Below are 19,898 nucleotides of genomic sequence, written 5' to 3' on the forward strand. Positions count from 1 at the left end.
GAATCTCAGGGATGGGGGAGCCTGGTGGGCTGCCGTCTATGGGGTCACGCAGAGTTGGACATGACTGAAGCTACTTAGCAGCAGCAGCAGCAGCTGGAGGGGCTGGAACCAAGGTGAGAAACACTGGTACAGGTTGGAATGCCAGCTCTGCTTCTTCCTAGCCATGTGGCCTTGGGTGGCCTAGCTCATCTTCCTGAGCTTGGTTTCCCCATTTGTTAATGGGACCAGTTCCTCAGGCTTGGTTAGGTAGGGTTCAGGCTTTGAAATGCCTCTGGCAGAACCCGGCTTGGAGCTTGCTGGGCTGGGAGGTTGGGAGCTGTTCACAAGGCGGGTGCTGACTTGGTTGTGTAAGGGCGGGGGTGGCGTACCAGCTTGGGTGGGCACTGCCACTTGATTTTCCAGAGAACACGGCTAAGGATGCTTTGAGTTCCGTCTTCTTCTCCAGGAGGCAACCAGAAGGAAGGGAAAGGAAGGGTGCTGGGAGCCTGACACTGCACCCAGACCTGTGCGTGAATGGGCTGGCCAGGATGAGTCTGGGTGGCCCTTGGGGCAGCCAGAAAGGGGGCCCATCGATGGGGGTGGATTCCAGACTCCCACGTCAAGCCCTGCTGACGTTCGATCTGGGACCAGGCTTTGATATCATCTCTTCCCACCTCCTCAAGGTGGGAAAACTGATGACCCAGAGGGGAGAAACGTTTTGCTTAAAGTACTACAATGACTCTGGGCCCAAGAATCCAGCAAAGCAGAATGGGCGTCCAGGCCACCAGAGGGTCACCTCCGTGAGCAGAGGCATGACTGCCCTTTCAGTGTCGTGTCCCCTGTGCCTGGCCCCTCACAGGTACTCAGTGAGCATTGATCGACTGAGGGATGTAGTGTGGAGAGCACACAGCCTGGGGACTCAGACCCATCTTGAAATCTGTCTCCACTCTGGGCCAGGTCTGCCTTTCTGGGTGAATTTCTACATGTTGCTGAGCTCAGTTTCCCAAAATAAGACCACAGGTCCAGCTGGTACAGGTACCTGAGCAGGGATTTGATCTACCGGATCTCAGGGCTGATATTTCATATTGCACCCCCCCAATTTTTTTATATATACTGATTTCATTCATTCATTCATCCACTCAGAAAATATTTGTGGAGACCTACTATGTACCAGGCCCTGTTCTAGGCTCCATGGATATAGCGGTGAACAAGGCAGACGGGGCCCTGTCCTCCAGGCACTTGTATTCTAGAAGTTGGAGACAGACAGTGAGCAAAAAAATAATAGTACAGGAAGTACCCTGAAGGAACTATAATGGGATGGCAGAAGTTGGAGGCGGGGTGCCTTAGGTTGCGTAGACGGGGAAGGAGATGACGCTTCATGTGCCATCTCAAAAGAAGCCCACTCTGCAGAGAGCCTGAAAAAGAATTCATCTCAGGGTGAAGTGTGGGGGCAGCAGGAGCCACGGGCCTCAGCCCTGCAGAAAACACGGGGAATGCGAGGAGGGAACACAGTTACGGAACCGTCCCAAGCAACCCGAGAGCGCCGCTCGGGGGGCGGGGACAGCGCAGCCGCCTGCGGTGCCCACTCCCCAGGTAGAGTGGGGTCTCACCCTCCAGCGCCTCTGCCTTCCAGGTGAAGCAGATCATGGAGGAGGCCGTCACACGCAAGTTTGTCCACGAGGACAGCAGCCACATCATCTCCTTCTGCGGTGAGTCGGTGGCCCCGGGCGGCCTTGAAAAGCGGCTTTCTCTCTGTGGGCTGCCCCGGAGCCGTGGCAGCTTTCTTTGAGCAGAGGTCCCCAAAGGTAACTTCGTAACTGCAAAGTGTTTTTCAGATTCCAAAGGGACTCCACTAGGGAGTTTGGAAATAGGGAAAAGATTAGAGAAGAGATTAGAAATGACGTCTGTGCTCCGGGAGGACTTCCTGGTGGCTCAGAGGGTAAAGCATCCGCCCGCAGTGCAGGAGACCCGGGTTCAATCCCTGGGTCGGGAAGATCCCCTGGAGAAGGAAACGGCAACCCACTCCAGCATTCTTGCCTGGAAAATCCCATGAACAGGGGAACCTGGTAGGCTACAGTCCATGGGGTCACAAGGAGTCGGACACGACTGAGCGACTTCACTTTCCCTTTCACCTTCTGTGCCCCAGGAAGGGGTAATCACGGTCGACGCGGAGAGATGCATCCCCTCCCGCAGGCTCCGTTCACAGCGACCCCACCCCAGGCGACCGGGGGGCTCGCCTCTGAGGGATGGGCTCCGCGTCCTTTCCTCAGCCAGGTAGAGAGACAGGATGGATGGGGACTTTAAGGAATCAAGAAGTGTGGACACTTCCCCGGGGGATCACTCCCAGCTGGCTCAGCAAAGCAGGCAGGCCCGGGGCTCGGAGTGTGACTCAGCCCTCTCCCTCTCCTTGAACCTGAGAGGCCCCCGCTGCCAGGTGCTCACTGCACCTTCACAATGGCTAGAGCCACGGGCCCCACGTGTCCCTGAAGTCAGGATTCAGCACATACGCCGTGTGTACGTGTATGTGGGAGTGTTTCTTCCTCCCCGAAGACCTTTCAACCTCATGATTGTGGAGTGTCTCTCCACGAAGGACAAGCTATCATGCCCCTCCCACGGTCTTGGCTCCACGGAGGGGCCCATCAGCTTCCGTCCAGGTGGCTGGGGACACCGCCCATGGGCCCGCAGCCATCTGAGCACACGCCACAACCTGGGAAACCACAGATGTCAGTTCTGCTCTCTGGCTGCCCAGCTCTGCTCAAACCCCGTCTCTGCCACTCCTTTGCTGGGTGACCTTGGGCAAGATCTGATTTTTTTAGGGGATATATCTTTAAGTACATAACTATAAACGAAAGTGAAAGTTGCTCGGTCGTGTCTGACTCTTTGCCACCCCATGGACTATGCAGTCTACGGATTCTTTCTCCAGGCCAGAATACCAGAGCGGGCAGCCTTTCCCTTCCCCAGGGGGTCTTCCCAACCCAGGGATGGAACCCAGGTCTCCCACATTGCAGATGGATTCTTTACTGACTGAGCCACAAGGGAAGCGCCCCCCCCGCCCCCCGCACAAAAAAAATATATGTACACATACATAAATTATATATTTGGCCACACTGCTTTCCTTGTAGGATCTTAGTTCCCTGAGCAGGGATTGAACCTGGGCCCATGACAGTGAAAGCACTGGTTCCTGGACCACCAGGGAATTCCCCCCAAAATATTTTATGTATGTAAAAATATAGATATACACATGCCCATATACACACATATGTATATGGAAATATTTATCTCCATCACTTCATGGGAAATAGATGGGGAGACAGTGGAAACAGTGTCAGACTTTATTTTGGGGGGCTCCAAAATCGCTGCAGATGGTGATTGCAGCCATGAAATTAAAAGACGCTTACCCCTTGGAAGGAAAGTTATGACCAACCTAGATGGCATATTAAAAAGCAGAAACATTACTTTGCCAACAAAGGTCTGTCTAGTCAAGGCTATGGTTTTTCCAGTAGTCTTGTATGGATGTGAGAGTTGGACTGTGAAGAAAGCTGAGCACTGAAGAATTGATGCTTTTAAACTGTGGTGTTGGAGAAGACTCTTGAGAGTCCCTTGGACTGCAAGGAGATCCAACCAGTCCATTCTAAAGGAAATCAGTCCTGGGTGTTCATTGAAAGGACTGATGCTGAAGCTGAAACTCCAGTACTTTGGCCACCTCATGTGAAGAGTTGACTCACTGGAAAAGACCCTGATGCTAGGAGGGATTGGGGGCAAGAGGAGAAGGGGACGACAGAGGATGAGATGGCTGGATGGTATCACCAACTTGATGGACATGAGTTTGGGTAAACTCCGGGAGTTGGTGATGGACAGGGAGGCCTGGCATACTGTGATTCATGGGGTCACAAAGAGTTGGACACGACTGAGCAACTGAACTGAGCTGATATATAAATATAGATATAGACCCCTGGCTTTCTTTTTCCTCCTGGACATTGTTATTTGCAAAAAACTTAATATGCATGTCTGTTTCAGGGCTTGCTAGCATACCTACCAATTAAAGACTTAGAAGATCAAGACCTAGAAGATTTTAGCAAGTGATAAAAATCATAATTCCCTAACTCCGATCAAAGTTCAGGGGTGAGAGAAACATGCTGGCATTAAATGAGGCCTGAAGGATGTCCCTGAGGTTTCCTTTGTCCATTGTTCCTTATGAGCCATTGTCAGAAAAAAATGGAACAATGTCTACCAAGCTGAACTAGACCATGAATTTAATCAATGTAAGCAAATGAAAAGTCCTAGATATGTAAGCAAAACCGAAGCTATTTTAAAGATCATCACCCAGGATATTTTAATTCGATGAGCAGATTAGGCAGTATGTGAACAGTCTTTTAAAGCCAAGTCATTGCTGACAGCAGCAGCAAGAACAGGACAAGCAATCACCGCAAAACTTCTCAGCATTTCTCCTTACGCGTGGCATGGCCTTGCCAGGCTCTTAACCCTGCACGAGCTGGTATCCTCCTCTGTGAAACGATAGTAAGTAGAACACTGGTCCCATGAGTTTCACTACAGGAATTAGGGGAGGTGAACCTTAACACTGGTCTGACACCCAGCAGGTGCCCAGTAAGAGTAAGGAGTAGCTCTTAATAAGCTCACATTTTCCCATAGACATGGATTATGCTCCTAGTGCATACCAGAGTGAGTTCCTAGGCTGCTGTGTAAGACGGACAGTCAGAAGATAAAGGCTGCTGACGGACTTCCCTGGTGGTCCAGTGGCTGAGATGCCACACTCCCAATGGAGGGGGCCCAGGATTGATCCCCGGTCAGGGAACTGGATCCCTCATGCCACAGCTAAGTGTCTACACGTCGCAACTGAAGATCCTGGTACAACCAAATAAATACATATTAATTTTTAAATTAAAAAAAGCTAAGGCTGCTGAAAGTATCAGATATGTAAGATAGAGACCATCAGAATGGTGTGCACAGGGCCTGTTTCTTAGAAGGGAACAGTGAGGGGCAGAAAGGGAAAGTTATTTGCCTGAGGTCACACAGCAAGTTAGTGGTAGAACCCAGGCTACACCCCAGGTCTCTTGTTTGAGGAGGGCTGGACAGAGCCTCCAGGGGAGACACAGAAATTGGAAGATTATGACTGAAACCTCTCTTCAAAGGCCCTTGGTGGAGGCATAGATGTTGTGAGCACACCTTGGGCTCAGACGTGGGTATGAATCCCAGCTCTATCACTTATTTGCTGGGTGGCCCTGGCAATTCAGTTCACCTCTGGGAGCCTCAGTTTCTACATCTGGAAAATGGGGATGGTTTTCCTTTCTGCCTGGCCATGGCAGAGATTGAATGTTAGCTGTTACTGAAGGCACAGTAATGACATCAGTGTGGTTCTTTTAACTGAAATAAAGCTAGGCAGTCGCACAGTCCCGGCTCGCCTCCCTCAGCAAGAGGAGTGATAGCTAACCTTCATGAAGCGCACACACGTGCCAGGCTCTGAGCAAAGCACTTTCCATGCATTTTTCCCCATCTTATCCTGACAGCAACCTTATGAGGTTACTGTTCATACTATCCCGTTTTATAGATGAGGAAACTGAGACATGTGGAGGGGGAGTGATTCCCCTTACCCCGTCACACAGCTGGTTAGTGGCCAGGAGAAGATGTGAACAGAGGTGCTCTGACCCAGGGCAGCAAGCCTGGGTTCACCACCAAGCCCTCTTGCTCCCTTTTGAGGGGCTGGACAGTGGAGAGACATACAAGCTTTTCACTATGATGCAATCATAGTGATGCTATCATGAAATTTGTGACTTTGGGGACCCCAGACCTTCAAGGCACCTATGTGTGACCGAGAAAGCCCAGAACCAGGCTGGGCATGGCGGGGAGGGTCATGGGCGGGGCCTGCTGACCGCGGTGTCCCTGCAGCGGCCGTGGAGGCCTGCGTCCTGCACGGGCTGCGGAGGCGGGCGGCTGGCTTCCTGCGCAGCAACAAAATCGCAGCTCTCTTCATGAAAGTGGGCAAGAGCTTCCCGCCGGCCGAGGAGCTGAGCCGCAAGGTGCAGGACCTGGAGCAACTGATTGAGAGCACGTGAGTGCTGAGCGCGGGGTGTGGGCTGGGACGCCCCAGTGGGCAGCCGGTGCTCCTCCCTGGGCTCCGCAAGAGCCTGTGCCTCCCAGCACCCTCTCCACTCTCCATTCTGCTCCTCAAAGCTGCCAGGGCCTTTCGTGCCCCAGGGCCTTTGCACACGCTGTACCCTCCACCCAGTTCACACCCCTCACCTTCCGTGGTGGTGCCCTTGTCATCCCCAGGGATGGCAACGTCCTCTAACTAGTAGTAAATTCTAACCCTCGCCCCATTTTCTCTTTTGTATCACTCTGCTTTATTATCTTCCCAACTGTTATTACCACCTATAATTTTTCATTCATTCATTTACTGTTAACCTGACTGTTATTGGTCTCCCCCACTGGCCTCTGAACTCCTTGAGGATAGGCAGCTGCACGTGTGTTGCTCCCCATTCGGTCACCAGTGTCTGGGACAGCACCCAGCACCCGGGAAATGCCCAGGAAACGATTGTTGAATGAGTAAGTGCCTACTGAGCCAGGCCTGTGCCAAATGCAGGCGGATCAAAGTTTAATATAACCACGTGGCCTCCATCTGCATGGATCTGATGCTCACGGTGAAGCGGCCATTTATAGGGGCATTGTCTTAGTGGCTCATGGCCTGAAAATGCGTAAATGAGTGCCTCCCACCAGAACCACCCCGAGTCCCAACTGCACAACCAAGCCCCCAACCTGGAGCCTGGTCAGGGGTAGCGAATAGGTTTCATCCCTAGTTGGTGCTGGTGGCTGTGAGGTGGAGAGCTCTGGCTGTAAGGCCAGAGCTCATTGCTTTTACAAGAGACCAGAGACCAGCAGAGAACTGTCTTGTGGAAAGTTCTGGAGCTGTGAGTGGGCTTCGTGGGAAAGAGTGCATGGACTGATTAGCCACATGTGTTATGGGCAAGAGAAGGGAGAGGCAGACAGGCATGCCATGTGTCTGCCCTCGCTGCCATGAGTGGCTGCTCCACTTCACTGGGAGAGAAATGGCCCTTTCCGTGCCCTTCAGACTCTGCCAGCCCAGGGCTGCTGGCCAGAACTGCATGATGGGCAGCACTCTGGACTTGGCATTGCCAGTTCCCCTTCGGAATCTGACTCTTCAGCCACCTGGTCTTTAGTCCCTCTGCTAAATTCCCAGGTGTCTGCTGATAGCTTCTTAAAGGGGTGGATCTCCATGGACCTTCCATAACATTGGGAGCAACTTTCTAATGGAGAAATGAGAGATGTCCATTCCAGGGGCCCATTCACTCATTTTTGCAATCAGTCTTTTATGGACTTATTTACTGAGCCCCCATACATACCAGGCACTCTGCTGGGCCCTAGAGATACAGGCGTGAAACAGGGCCAAAGCTTGCTAAGTGGTAGACTCTCGGTGTTTTATTTAAAAAGCAGTTGAATTGCATAATCCATGCCTTTGAGGTCCCATTGTGGAGGGGAAGACAGAGAAGTGAGCCAGAAGTTGAGCTGCAGAGATCCAGGGAACACAGAGGAGGGGCCCCTCCCAGCTTCAGCTGGCGCATGAGGGCTTCCTGTCGGAGGGGGTGCCCTCCCTGAGACCTCAAGAGTGAGTAGAGTTCACCCAGATAATAGAGTGGGGAGGGAAGCCAGAAAGAAGCAGCAGCTCACAGAAAGTCCTCAGATGGAAGCTTGGCAGCTTCAGGGATCTGCAGAGATCTCTGGCGGGATCCTGGGGTCAGAGGCAGGGAGTGGAAAGGAGGTGGCTGGAGAGGTGGACAGGGGCGAGGTTGTGGAGCGCCCTGCTTGTCGTGTTATAAAGCTTGCTTCTCCAGGGCAATGGTGGAGCCTCCAAAATGAGAGAATAATCCCAGACTCTTCTTGGCCAGCACTCCTTTCCAGCTGGGAGAGAGAAAGTAAGAGACAGAAATTTCAGTATGAGAATCTGGCTCACCCATCACTAGTGTGTGAAAGGGTCAGTTTTACCCCGTCTTCACACTCGCTGGGTGTTGTTATTTTTCCAACTCTTTCCCCATTCTCCAGGAGCAGTGTGGGCTCCTGCTGCTGTTCTAATTGCCGTTCTTTCATTTCTTAGAGGAGTTGGACACTTTGCATATTGATCCTGTTGGATTTCCTCTGTTGTGAGTATCTGTTCTCTTTGTTTGCTGGTCTCAAAGGCGAAATCAGATCCAGGGCCTCCAGGAGAATGTGCGAAAGCTGCCAAAACTGCCCAACCTGTCCCCGCTTGCCATCAAGCACCTGTGGATCCGCACGGCCTTGTTTGAGAAGGTCCTGGACAAAATTGTTCATTACCTTGTGGAAAACAGCAGGTGAGCGGGAAGCACACAACACTTGGGTGCGCTCTGCTTCCACCTGCTGGCCATCTTGGAAATTGCGCCCTCGCTCACAGCGGCTTTCTTTTTGCCCTCTTGATATATACACTGGATTTGAAAGTGACTAATAAGGACCTCCTGGTTGTTTGACTCTAAACTAGCCAAGCTTAGAACCTTGGGACGACTTGGGTGCTTAATAGCAATGCAGGATCTTCAGAATTGGGGTGGGGTATAAGGATCTTGCAGTCTTAAGAGATGTTTCTTTTCCCGTGAGTTAAGCCCACAGTCTATTCACTGTGTGACCCTAGGGGAGTCATTTAGCTTCTCTGTGCCCCTGCTGTGTCTTCTGGTGAGTGGGGCAGGATGGGAATTGCTGCCACTTTGGAGAAGAGGCGAGAAAAGGAGTTAGTGAGTACACAGCATTTTGGAAAGGCCTAGGGGTATTTTTTACATTTTCTCTCCTAGCTCAGGTTGGCCTGGTATAGAGGTTTTATGGGGTCGCACAGCGTCAGACACGACTGAAGCGACTTAGCAGCAGCAGCAGAGGTTTTATAGTGTGAGTCCTCTTGGCATGCATTCATCTGTGGATCTGTTTACTCATCCACTAAATAATTAATGAGCATTTACGATGCCAGGCACTAACCTAGATGTTGAGGATACACTGGTCTTGCCTGTCATGTTAAAGAACTTGGATATTATGAAGAGAGCAGTGAGGAGCTCCTGGCAGATCTATGATCTGAGAGTCCTCATGGCCAACAGTCCTTTCCTTTGCCCGTTTGCTAGGAAAATATGTGCGAACGTGCAGAGCAAAGCGCTTCCCCTCACGAAGCTCGCATTTAGCAGGGAGAACAGGCCCACGGTAATCGTGATAATCTGTGATGAGTGTGCCAGGACGGATGATGGGTGGCGATTAGTTTCCTCTGGGTAGTCAGGGAAAGTGTCCTGGAAGATGGGACAGTCAAACTTCAATTTGAAGGGCGTGTTAACCAGCAGAAGTTACCCAGCAGAAGGGTGTGGGGAAAAGTGTTCCCAGCGGAGGGAACAGCAGGCACAAAGGCCCGGAGGCTGGAGAGGAACTGAAAGAAATTCAGGCTCCAGAGCTCCAGTTAACCTCTTCACCTTCTAGTAATTTATAGCACCTGTCTGCCCCCTGCCTTGCTGCGGGTCGAGGGTCTATGTAGTTACTGCCTTTGCCACATGAGCTTGAGTTTTCCTGCTGAAAACATTGGTCATGTTTATTTAGTGGTTTATTCGAGTAGCTGATTTGTTTATTTATTAGTTTATTAGGGTTTCCAAGGTGGCTCAGATAGTAAAGAATCTGCCTCCAAGGCTGGAGACCCGAGTTCAATCCCTGGATCAGGAAGATCCCCTGGAGAAAGAAATGGCTGCCCTCTCCAGTATTCCTGCCTGGGGGATTCCATGGACAGAGAGCCTGGCGGGCCCCAGTCCATGGGGTCACAAAGAGTTGGACATGACTGAGCATCTAAGACACAGAGTAGCAATACCAACGCACTGTTTCTTCATTAAACAGTTTCAATTTTAGATCCACACAGAATTGAAACAGTAGTACAGAGAATTCTTGCCTACCCTAAGTGTTAACATCGTGCATAACCATAGTACAAGTCTCAAAACCAAGAAATTGCCATTGGCATAGTACGTTAACCAAACTCACTGTTTTTTTTTTTTTTTTGCCATATAATTCTATGAAACTTTAATACATGCCTAGTTTCATAAAACCCAACACCACACTCAGGCTACAGAATACTATACCAAAGAACCCATCACCCTGAAGAGACTCCCTGGGGTTGCCCTCTAAGTCACATCTTGCTGCCATCTATGCCTGCGATTTTTAAGGCATTATTTCCAGGTTATGGTCACATAACTGTGCTGATTTGGGGAACAGAAGCTGAGCTGTGGACTGGAAAGTGTCTCCAAGTATTAGCTTCAGATCTGACACCAAAATGTATAAACTTGACGTTGAGCATGTCCAGGGCATGTCATTCTGCCGCAGTCAGTGTTCTGGATGACTGAAGCTTTCTCTGGGGTGATATTACAATCACGTTGCCGCATTTAGTGAGAGCTTCTCCTGATGTCAGAACTTAATACGTGTAGTTGGACATTTATTCCTCCCAGCAGCCCTGGGTGGGTGAGTTCTGTCTTTCTTCCTGTTTTATAGCTAAGGACACTGAAGCTCAGAGAGGGTAGTCACCTGTCTAGGGACACACAGGGAGGGAGGAGCCAGGCTGGGCTCCCAGTTAGCATGTCCACCTCTGGATTCTGGCCTCTTCACCGCCTGCTGTTGAACGAGAAGAAGAGCTGAACTGGCTGGATGTAGCCTACATCTACCTGCTGTGTGGCCTCAGGCAAGTCACTTACCTTCTCTGGGCCTTTCCATTCTGGAGTTATGTTTCTAGACTGTATGAATTTGCAAAGAATTTGAGGCCAGGACACAACAATGCTGGATGGCATCACGGACTCGATGGACGTGAGTCTGAGTGAACTCCGGGAGATGGTGATGGACAGGGAAGCCTGGCGTGCTGCGATTCATGGGGTCGCAAAGAGTCGGACATGACTGAGTGACTGATCTGATCTGACCTGGTGACAAAGACGGTAAATAATCCATCTGCAATACGGGAGACCCTGGTTCGAAAAGATCCCCTGGAGAAGGGAATGACTCCCCGCTCCAGTATTCTTGCCTGGAGAACCCTGTGGACAGAGGAGCCTGACAGTCCATGGGGTCCCAAAGAGTCGGACACACACACATTAACTCGAACGAACAAAAACGGAAACCATTCAGCACAAACACTGTACTGACAGCACTGCATTGCTATTTGGAGAGTCGGAGGCCAGGAGGCATTTCTGAGCATGTCAGACCAGCATCATCTGCACTGGTTACCCAGACGGGAAGGCCTGTTAGTACAGCTTTTGGGGACACACCACAGCTAAAATGTGTTTTATTGCCTCGATAACAATAGAAGGGCAGACGTCATCTGAGCCTCTAAGTGACTTCCTGTCTGAGATGGAAAATGCAAGAGAAGCAGACAGATTCAGCCAGGCCTCAACAGCCTTCTAATGATTGTTGCTGTTATTATCATTAAGGCTCTTCCACAGCCTTTGTATTAGGCAGTTACAGCCAAGTGCCGTGCTAAGTGCCTGACACCTGTTATCGCTCTCAAACGTCCTTAGGCAGCCCATAATATTATCATTATTCCCATTTTACAGATGGGGCAGTTGAGGCTCAGAGCAGTAACTGGGTGACCAGAGGGTCATTGAGCCCAGTCTGTCGGCTCTCCACCATCAGGCTGTAGTTGGCTGTGTGCCCTCTGCTGGTCACCATCCAACCCTGCATGTCCTTTCCTCTCTTGCTAGTAAGTATTACGAGAAGGAAGCTCTCCTGATGGACCCGGTGGACGGCCCCATCCTTGCGTCTTTGCTGGGTAAGTGGCCCAGCCAGTGCTCTGAGCCTCATCTGCATCTCGGTCTCGGCTCCAGGGGGCACCTCCGCAGGGCCTGTCTCGCCCCACTCCAGCCTCCCACCTTCGAAACTGCTCCCTGCCTCTCGCTTTCAGGCTCCCGCGCTGGTCCCTGTTTGGCAGGAGCCTGGGGTACCCTAGCTGCTGGAGGGGAGGGATGGGGAAACAAGTGGTCCTTCTGGTGGGAAAAGGGAAGGAGGACTCTCCGGGGCGATGGGCTCCCAGCCCCGTCTGCTCCGCAGTGGGGCCCTGTGCCCTGGAGTACACCAAGATGAAGACTTCCGACCACTTCTGGACGGACCCCTCGGCCGATGAGCTCGTCCAGAGGCACCGCATCCACAGCTCGCACGTGAGGCAGGACTCGCCCACCAAGCGTCCGGCCCTCTGCGTGAGTGGGGGGACGGTGGGGCTCCGGGGCGGGGGCAATCCGGCTGAGTTCTGGACTGGGCATGGAGGTAGGGAGCGGACTGGGGCCTTGAAGGTCACTTCAGGCCTCACCCGCCACCTCCCCTCACGTTGCCAGATCCAGAAAAGGCATTCGAGTGGCAGCATGGACGACCGGCCCTCCCTCTCTGCCCGTGACTACGTGGAGTCCCTGCATCAGAACTCCCGTGCCACCCTGCTCTACGGCAAGAACAACGTTCTGGTCCAGCCGGTGAGAGGCCCCATCTTGGGCCCAGGGCTTCCACTGCGGGTCTGGCTCCAGGTTACAGAGGAGGGGAGTCCCTGTGGCCCCAGGTTGCTCATCCATCTATCCATCCATCCACTCACTGATCTGCCTGTTCATTCATCTGCCAATATCTCCATCTCTCCACCTGTTCACCCACAGGATGGTATGTCCTTCTATTCAATCATCCATCCCTTCATCTGTCAGTATCCCACCCAGCCAGCCGGTCAACTCTCTTCCAGCCTCTGTATTCACCCATCCCTCTGTTCATGCATCCGTTCACCATTTTTTATCCATCTGCCTGTATTTATATCCACCCAGCCACCTATCCATTCATCCATCCATCTATCCACCATTACGTCCATGCGTAAATCCATCCATCCTTCTACCCGTCATCAACTCCACCCATCAATCATCCATCCACCCATCTTTAACCTCCATCTGTCCATCTGTCCATTTGTTTTCCAGTCCATCTACCCACTGCCTGTCCACCCCGCTGTCTTATCTGTCATCCTCCCTTGTCATCACTCACTCACTCAGTTCCCTCATCTGTGCTGAACCTGCTCTGCACGGGGTGCTTAGGATATCAAGGGGAACGTCTTCACAGCCAGTATTTATGGAGTGCAGATACTGGTGTGTATGTAGGAAGGAAGCAGCCTTCCTGTGTACACGGTCACTTTTGCAATCAGATCACAGTCTATCATCTTTTCGAAGACATTTTAAAAAGCCCCCATAGTCTGCGTGTGGGGTAAAAACCATTACACAGAACCTCATTGAGGGGTCAACAATATAAACGTCTGTAACTGAGTCTGCACGAGATTGGGCAAGAATGACCATGTCACAGTTGTAAGATAACTGCTGATTATAAGAGGCATCCCCACTTCAGGTGCATTAAAATGTGAAGGAACAATTGTGCAACTTAGAATCGATGAAATACGGCAAGGATGCTGCCTCCTGTGGTTGAGATGATTCTGATGGAGCAGAGCCAGGCCCGGCACACCCTTAGTGCTCAGTAAATGTTGGTTGTCTCTCTCCACATGTTTTGGGGGTGGGTCTGCAGGGAGGAGGGCTGCCGCTTACGTGTGAGTCTTGGAGCCCCCTCCACCGCACCCCACTTGGGATAAAGCAGAGCAAGTGCGAAGCTCAGCAGATAAATTGGGAAGGCGGAGGATGGAGCTGCTGGGCGGGGAGCATGGAACGGGTATCTGGGGAGGGTCTTCTGGGTAACATCTGTGGGATGGGACATGGAGCTCAGCTGCGCTCTTTCTCCCTTAAGACTGGCCACAGTGATGGCAGACAAATGCCTTCTGTTTTGGAAAAGGTATTGTTGAAAGGGCAGAGCTCCGTTCCTTGTTCTAAAGACCACCCCCCTTTGCATTAGGGCCCTGGGTAGAGTGGGTGGCTTTCACAGCTGGACCCTGTAGAACCAAACCCATCCTGGTGGTTGGTTGCAGAAGGCTTTGTTTTGCACAGCCATCTGGAGGGAGGGTCAGGGTCTTCCCAGTGGACATGGCCTTGGAGGGAATGAGCCAGCCTCTTGTGTGTGCCTCTGGTTGTGTGCCCACGAGTCCCATAGGCCAGGGCTTGTGTCCACTGTGGCTCTGGCACCACGACCAGGCCTGAGTCCTCCTTTCTCTGCAGAGAGATGACATGGAGGCTGTGCCAGGGTACCTGTCCCTGCACCAGACGGCTGATGTCATGACCTTGAAGTGGACGCCCAACCAGCTGATGAACGGGTCTGTGGGGGACCTGGACTATGAGAAGAGGTAAGTCCCTCCCTTCCCCTTACAGGGATGATTGCGCCCTGTCCCTTGTGCCCCACCCCTGGCCCTGATCTGTCCGGTTGTTATGGCCATGTGGCCCAGCCTCCCTGCAGCTGTGGCCTCATGGGTAATTCATGGGATCTGAGAACCAACTGTAAGAGTCTTAGGGGATGGGTATTAGGCAGTGCCTTGAGCAAACACCGCAGGGAGAGAGAAATACTCACAAAGATCTTGTAAGCCCAGAAATGGCAATACTCCCCGGTCTCCAGCCCCGTTACCCATCACCCAATGCAGAAGGAAGCTGGAGGTGTTGGTTGTGAGCATCTCGTCCAGGGCTCCTGGATGCCCTGTGAGTTATAAGGCCCAACAAAGGCCTTGGAGTCATGCTCCTGAGACACCTGGTGGCCGAGGATTCTATTATTATTGCACGTGTTCTTGACTTCCTGAAGACTTTTGCTTATGGGGAATTTCTAACATAAAGGGCTTCCCTGATAGCTCAGCCAGTAAAGAATCCGCCTGCAATGCGGGACACCTGGGTTCAATCCCTGGGTTGGGAAGATCCCCTGGAGAAGGGAAAGGCTACCCACTCCAGTATTCTGACCTGGAGAATTCCATGGACTATGGGGTCACAAAGAGTCGGACACGACCGAGCGACTTTTCACTTTTTCACTTTCTAACATAAAAGTAGAAAGAACTCAAGCACCCATCACACAGCCCTAACAACCTTCCCCTCACCCTCCTCTGCCCTGCGTATTGTCCTGCAGTAGCAAACAGACGTCACAGGATTATAGGATTTTTATCTAGAAGTTCATATACGTACTTGTAAACATAAATGTAAATATATGTATGTGTATATACATATATGTGTTTATATACATATGTATGTATGTATGCATGTGTGTGTGTGTGTGTGTATAGAATAAGGACTTTCTTCCAGGGCCATAAACACAGCATGGTTACTGTGCTCTGTGTGATGTTAAGCCTCAGTGCGATTACTGCCAGGCTTTGGTGTGATTAATATCATTCTCTAAGCTGATCACTTCCTGAGCAGAGGTTACCATCTGTCCTCAGAGAGGGTCATTGGGAGGTACAGTCAGTCCTCAGCTGGGCCAGATCATTCAACTCCAGCCAGCCACCTGAGTTTCTGATGGAGAAATCCTCTAGGAGCCAGGGAACACTCTTGCCCTTGAAACTTATCTCACCTTATTCATCTGAAACCTCAATATCAGACCTTCTATGACCTCCCAGCTGAGTTCAGATTGCACGGAGCCCTGAATCTCCTTCTTAGAGCATTTACAAAATCGTAATAAATCTGTCCCTACTTGTGTTCTGACTGTCCCACCCTTTGGATCTCAGTTCTATGAAGGCAAGGAATCTGTCTTGCTCACATCTTCTCTCCAGCGTCTGCTGGTGACAGAAAACCAAACTCAAGCTGCCTGAAGCATTGGCTCAAATAAACGAGAAAAATCCAGGGGTGGTGGCTTCAGGCGTGGCTGGATCCAGGGACTCAAGCGAGGAGTCCCTGACCTCTTTCCGTCTCTTGGCGCTATTTCCCTGACCGTTGACTCCGTTCACAGGCAGGCTCTTCTTGCGCCGGGCCCTCTCTATCTCCAGACTTCTGTCTGCCTTACCGCTACTCTCCAAGCAGAAAGAAGCCCTTCTTCCCCAGAGAGTTCTCATATAGATCTAATAATTGAGTCTCACTGGTTCTGCTTGGGTCAAGGTCCAGAACAGTGTCATATGACGGTCAGCCAAGCCAGGGTCAGGGGCCCATTCCTGGAGTCCTGAAGGGGGAGGGTAGGAGAGGTCAGCCTCAGCCACATGGACTGGGGTTAAAGAAATGTGTGTGTAGGGGGAACGTTGGAAAACTGGGATACTGGAGCCAGAAGAAGGGGAGATAGAGTCTGGGAAGCCTGGGGACATGGAGGCTGGGGCTATGTGGTCCTGGTGAGGAGGGTGGAGGAGCCTGCGGGTGGGACAGGCATCCTGCAAGCCTGGCCCTCCCGCCCCTTGCAGCGTCTACTGGGACTACGCCATGACCATCCGCCTGGAGGAGATTGTCTACCTGCACTGCCACCAGCAAGGTAGGGCCCGTGGGTAGACACGGGGCTTCTTCCCCACCCCCTTCTCACCTGTGCAGCCTCAGACGAGCGACCTCACCTCTCTGAGCCAATGGGGATAGTAACAGCACCTGCTCACAGCATTGTTGTGAGGGTCAAGTGACATTTGTTAAGGGCTCAGCGTCAAAGCCGTGTGTCAGGCGCGGTCCTCACTATTCACGTGCCTGCTGTTTAATTGTTGCTACAGCCCAGTGCTAGGGGCACCGTCGTTCCCATCTTAGAGCCGAGGAAGCAGCATGGCACACAGACAGCCTTTCTAAGCTCCCCAGTCTGGTCCCAAATCCAGGCCTTTGTCCCTCCAAGGTCAGTGTTCTGAAAATCGAAGATTTATAACTGGAGTTTATAGCTCAAAGAAGGTATATTCTGAATAAGCAAAAGGCCATCCTGCTTTAGAAAGCAAGCAATCTGCGCTTCACCAAGGCACAGAAGACAGTGGTTTCAGCCTATTTAGTGAAACACACCTGGGTTCAAATCCGGGCTCTGCTACTCACCAGCTGTGTGACCTTGGGCAAGTGACATAACCTCTCTGGGCCTCAGTTTTATCATTTGCAAAACAGGCAATAATAGATATGCCTCACAGGGCTGTTTTGAGTATTACAATAAGACAGTGCCTTTAATGTGCTGTGTATGTGTATAGTAAGTGCTTAAGGCATGTAACGCATGCTAGCAAGAGTCAATTACTGCCCTGCAGAGGGATCTATCTGACGGCCTCCATACAGAGATAGGCCAGGTCACCCTGTTGGGGGTGTTTGAGGGGGGCATCATCTTCCTTTGTCGGGTGGCTGCAGGGAGGCCACCCACCTTCGTCTTGGCCTTGGCCTCTCATTCTCCAGTCGATGGCCATGGCGGGTAGGATGAGGGAGACTCAGAGGAGGTGAAAACTGCCCCGACCTTCTGCCTGGGCCTTTCCCAGAGCCTCGGAGCAGGACCCCGGGTCTGGCTGGGAACGTCTGGGGAGGAGGGGGCATCCCCACGCCTCATCGTGACTTCCTGCCGGGTCTCCTCTGGCTGGGTCGCGGCGGCAGTGGACAGCGGCGGGACGGTGGTGCTGGTCAGCCAGGACGGGATCCAGAGGCCGCCCTTCCGCTTCCCCAAGGGAGGGCACCTCCTGCAGCTCCTCTCGTGCCTGGAGAATGGGCTGCTCCCCCACGGGCAGCTGGACCCGCCGCTCTGGTCTCAGCGGGGGAAGGTGAGTGATTGTGGGGGCCCAGGGAGGCAGGGCTGGGGGTCAGCCGCGGGGAGTGGCCCTTCTTGCCTTCGGGCCCTTGTGTGGCTGCATGGGCTCAGGCACGCCCCACAGGGGCCCCTGGGCTGTGCGGGTTGCGGGACGGGTATGTCCCAGGGCCAGACATTGGGATGTGTTCTTTCAGGGCAAAGTATTCCCCAAACTGCGCAAGCGAAGCCCCCAGGGTTCATCCGAGTCCACGTCTTCGGACAAGGAAGACGACGAGGCCACGGATTACGTGTTCAGGATCATCTATCCTGGCATGCAATCTGAACTCGGTAAGCTGCCCTGGCCCTTGGCCCGGGGAATCAATCTGTTTAGCTGGTCCTGAAATTGACTTCAGCTGCGTGGGACCAGAGGCCAAGAGATGTGAATTCTGGGGTTAGTAGGGGGACTTGGAATCAGGAAATTGGGGTATCGGCAGCCTTGATTTTCCCCCAAATGAATGACCACTCTCTACTTGGCTAACTTAGGTGTCCCTGGGTGTGAGGTGGCATGGGGTAGCAGCTGTGACATGGGCTCTGGAATCCTGGTTGAACTTGGGCAAATCCCATCACCCCTCTGTGCCTTGGTTTCCTCGTCTGTAAAATGGGGATGTTCATAGCACCTATTTCACAGGACTCTCACGAGGATCAAATGAGATAAAGTACTTGGCACAGAAAGAACACTCAAATGCTATTATGTGGTTGTTACTGTTATTTTTTTTTTTTTACTTCAACAGATTGTTGTAAGGATTCAGTGAGATAATAAGCTGGTCATCGTAGAGCCCATAGAATGAGGCCTTGCATACCGTAGGCCCTCAGGTAGTTGTCAAGACAGCAGAGGGGGTGATTCCCTGGCCGTCCAGTGGTTAGGACTCTGCTTTTTCTCTGCCGAGGGAGCAGGCTCAATCCCTGGTTGGGGAACTAAGATCCAGCAAGTCATGCAGCACAACCAAAAAAATAAATAAAAGACAGCAGAGGGGAAGGTCAACCCCAGACACTGGCACACGAGGTTATAAGGTATGTCCTGCCGTTTGCATGGTGCCTGCTGTGAAACAGATGCTTAGTGAATGGAAACTGCGGTTACTACAAAGATCATCAATTCCAGAGGGCTGTGGTGGCAATTAAATGAGTTAATATTTGAAAAATTCTCAGAAGGAAGCCTGGCATTTGTTAGGCCCTGTATGCATGTCTGTTAAACAGGTGAGTAATAAGTTATAGCTTGTTTCTGTAAACCTCATTTTATCTAACCCTCTGTGGCCCTGTTGTTCCCATCTAATGGATAATGGCTCCGAGATTCCCTTTGTTTAAGCGACCACAGCGGGGCGGTGAGGACGTTTTTAAAGCAGACGTCCTCCCTGGCGAGGTTGGACTCACTGTGCCAGGCCTCCGGATGCTCTCACTCACACCCAGCGCTGTCAGAGCTGGGGTGTGGGGCAGGCTTGGTAGTAAGGCCTTGGGTTAGCCTGTGTCTCTATGTGTGTTCCTTATGGCCCGTTAGGAGCAAAGCCTCACATTCTGTGTCATTAAGAGCCATAGAGTGTCCTGACGTGTATCCCTACATCTGTTCCCGCCCAGGAAGGTCTGGAGCTGCCCCAGCCTCTCGGTGGTACCACGTCCCCCCAGAGAGCTGATTCATCCGAGGGGCCAGGCGCCCTGCGGCTGCCTTCCCTGGCAGCTCGCTCTACGGGGACCCATCCAACAAATGATTCGTAGGCTCTTGCTGGGAGCCAGGCTGGGTGCTCAATGTCTCTCCTCTTTGGGGAACATCCACGTTAGCCTGTCGTGGCCCTGCGTGTGCCAGGGGAACAGATGCTAGCTGCGCCCACTCACACCCTCTGTGTGTGCAGCTCCACTGCCATCTGCCAGCCTTAGTGTCTCCTTGCCTAAGGGTTTTCCAGCCACCAGGGTCCCTTCCGGCCGTGGGTGGGGTGGACCACAATCAGTGCCTCCCTGGAGCAGTCAGCGACTGGAAGGAGCTGTGTATAAATGCGCCAGCTCCCTCACCCCTCGAGGGAGACCGTTCTGAAACGTGTGTTCTGCTCGTGTCTGAGAGAGCCCTCACGAGATCAAGTGCCAGTTGTCCATAACGGCAACGTGCGTGGTGGCTAGCTCGCCACTCTCCTCACCCTTCTCCTCCTGGGTCCCTTTATCTCTGCCTACCTGTGCTTCTTGGAAACACCTCCCAACTTGCACCTAAATCCTTGTCTGCCTTGTCACCAGGTCAGTGTGTTTAAAAAAGAGTTTCTCAATCTTAGCACTACTGATTTCGGATGGAATAATTCTTTGCAGTGGGGGCTGTCCTATGCCCTGTAGGATGTGTATTA

At 52.1% G+C, this 19,898-nt stretch overlaps 1 protein-coding gene across 1 annotated transcript in view; it reads left to right on the top strand.

Moving 5' to 3' along the window:
• Positions 1-572: 572 nt before the first annotated feature.
• The window catches only part of SGSM1 (small G protein signaling modulator 1), a 48,968-nt gene continuing 29,642 nt past the window's right edge, over positions 573-19,898 (top strand). The window contains exons 1-11 of the mRNA XM_068989626.1: positions 573-662; positions 1,613-1,688; positions 5,884-6,046; positions 8,187-8,339; positions 11,712-11,779; positions 12,058-12,203; positions 12,339-12,470; positions 14,124-14,248; positions 16,262-16,329; positions 17,391-17,554; positions 17,736-17,868. Of these exons, the coding sequence (XP_068845727.1) occupies positions 573-662; positions 1,613-1,688; positions 5,884-6,046; positions 8,187-8,339; positions 11,712-11,779; positions 12,058-12,203; positions 12,339-12,470; positions 14,124-14,248; positions 16,262-16,329; positions 17,391-17,554; positions 17,736-17,868 (1,318 nt within the window). The remainder of the gene's footprint in view (positions 663-1,612; positions 1,689-5,883; positions 6,047-8,186; positions 8,340-11,711; positions 11,780-12,057; positions 12,204-12,338; positions 12,471-14,123; positions 14,249-16,261; positions 16,330-17,390; positions 17,555-17,735; positions 17,869-19,898) is intronic.

Source organism: Capricornis sumatraensis, chromosome 17 (genome assembly GCF_032405125.1).
Source record: "Capricornis sumatraensis isolate serow.1 chromosome 17, serow.2, whole genome shotgun sequence".
Taxonomy (NCBI): domain Eukaryota; kingdom Metazoa; phylum Chordata; class Mammalia; order Artiodactyla; family Bovidae; genus Capricornis; species Capricornis sumatraensis.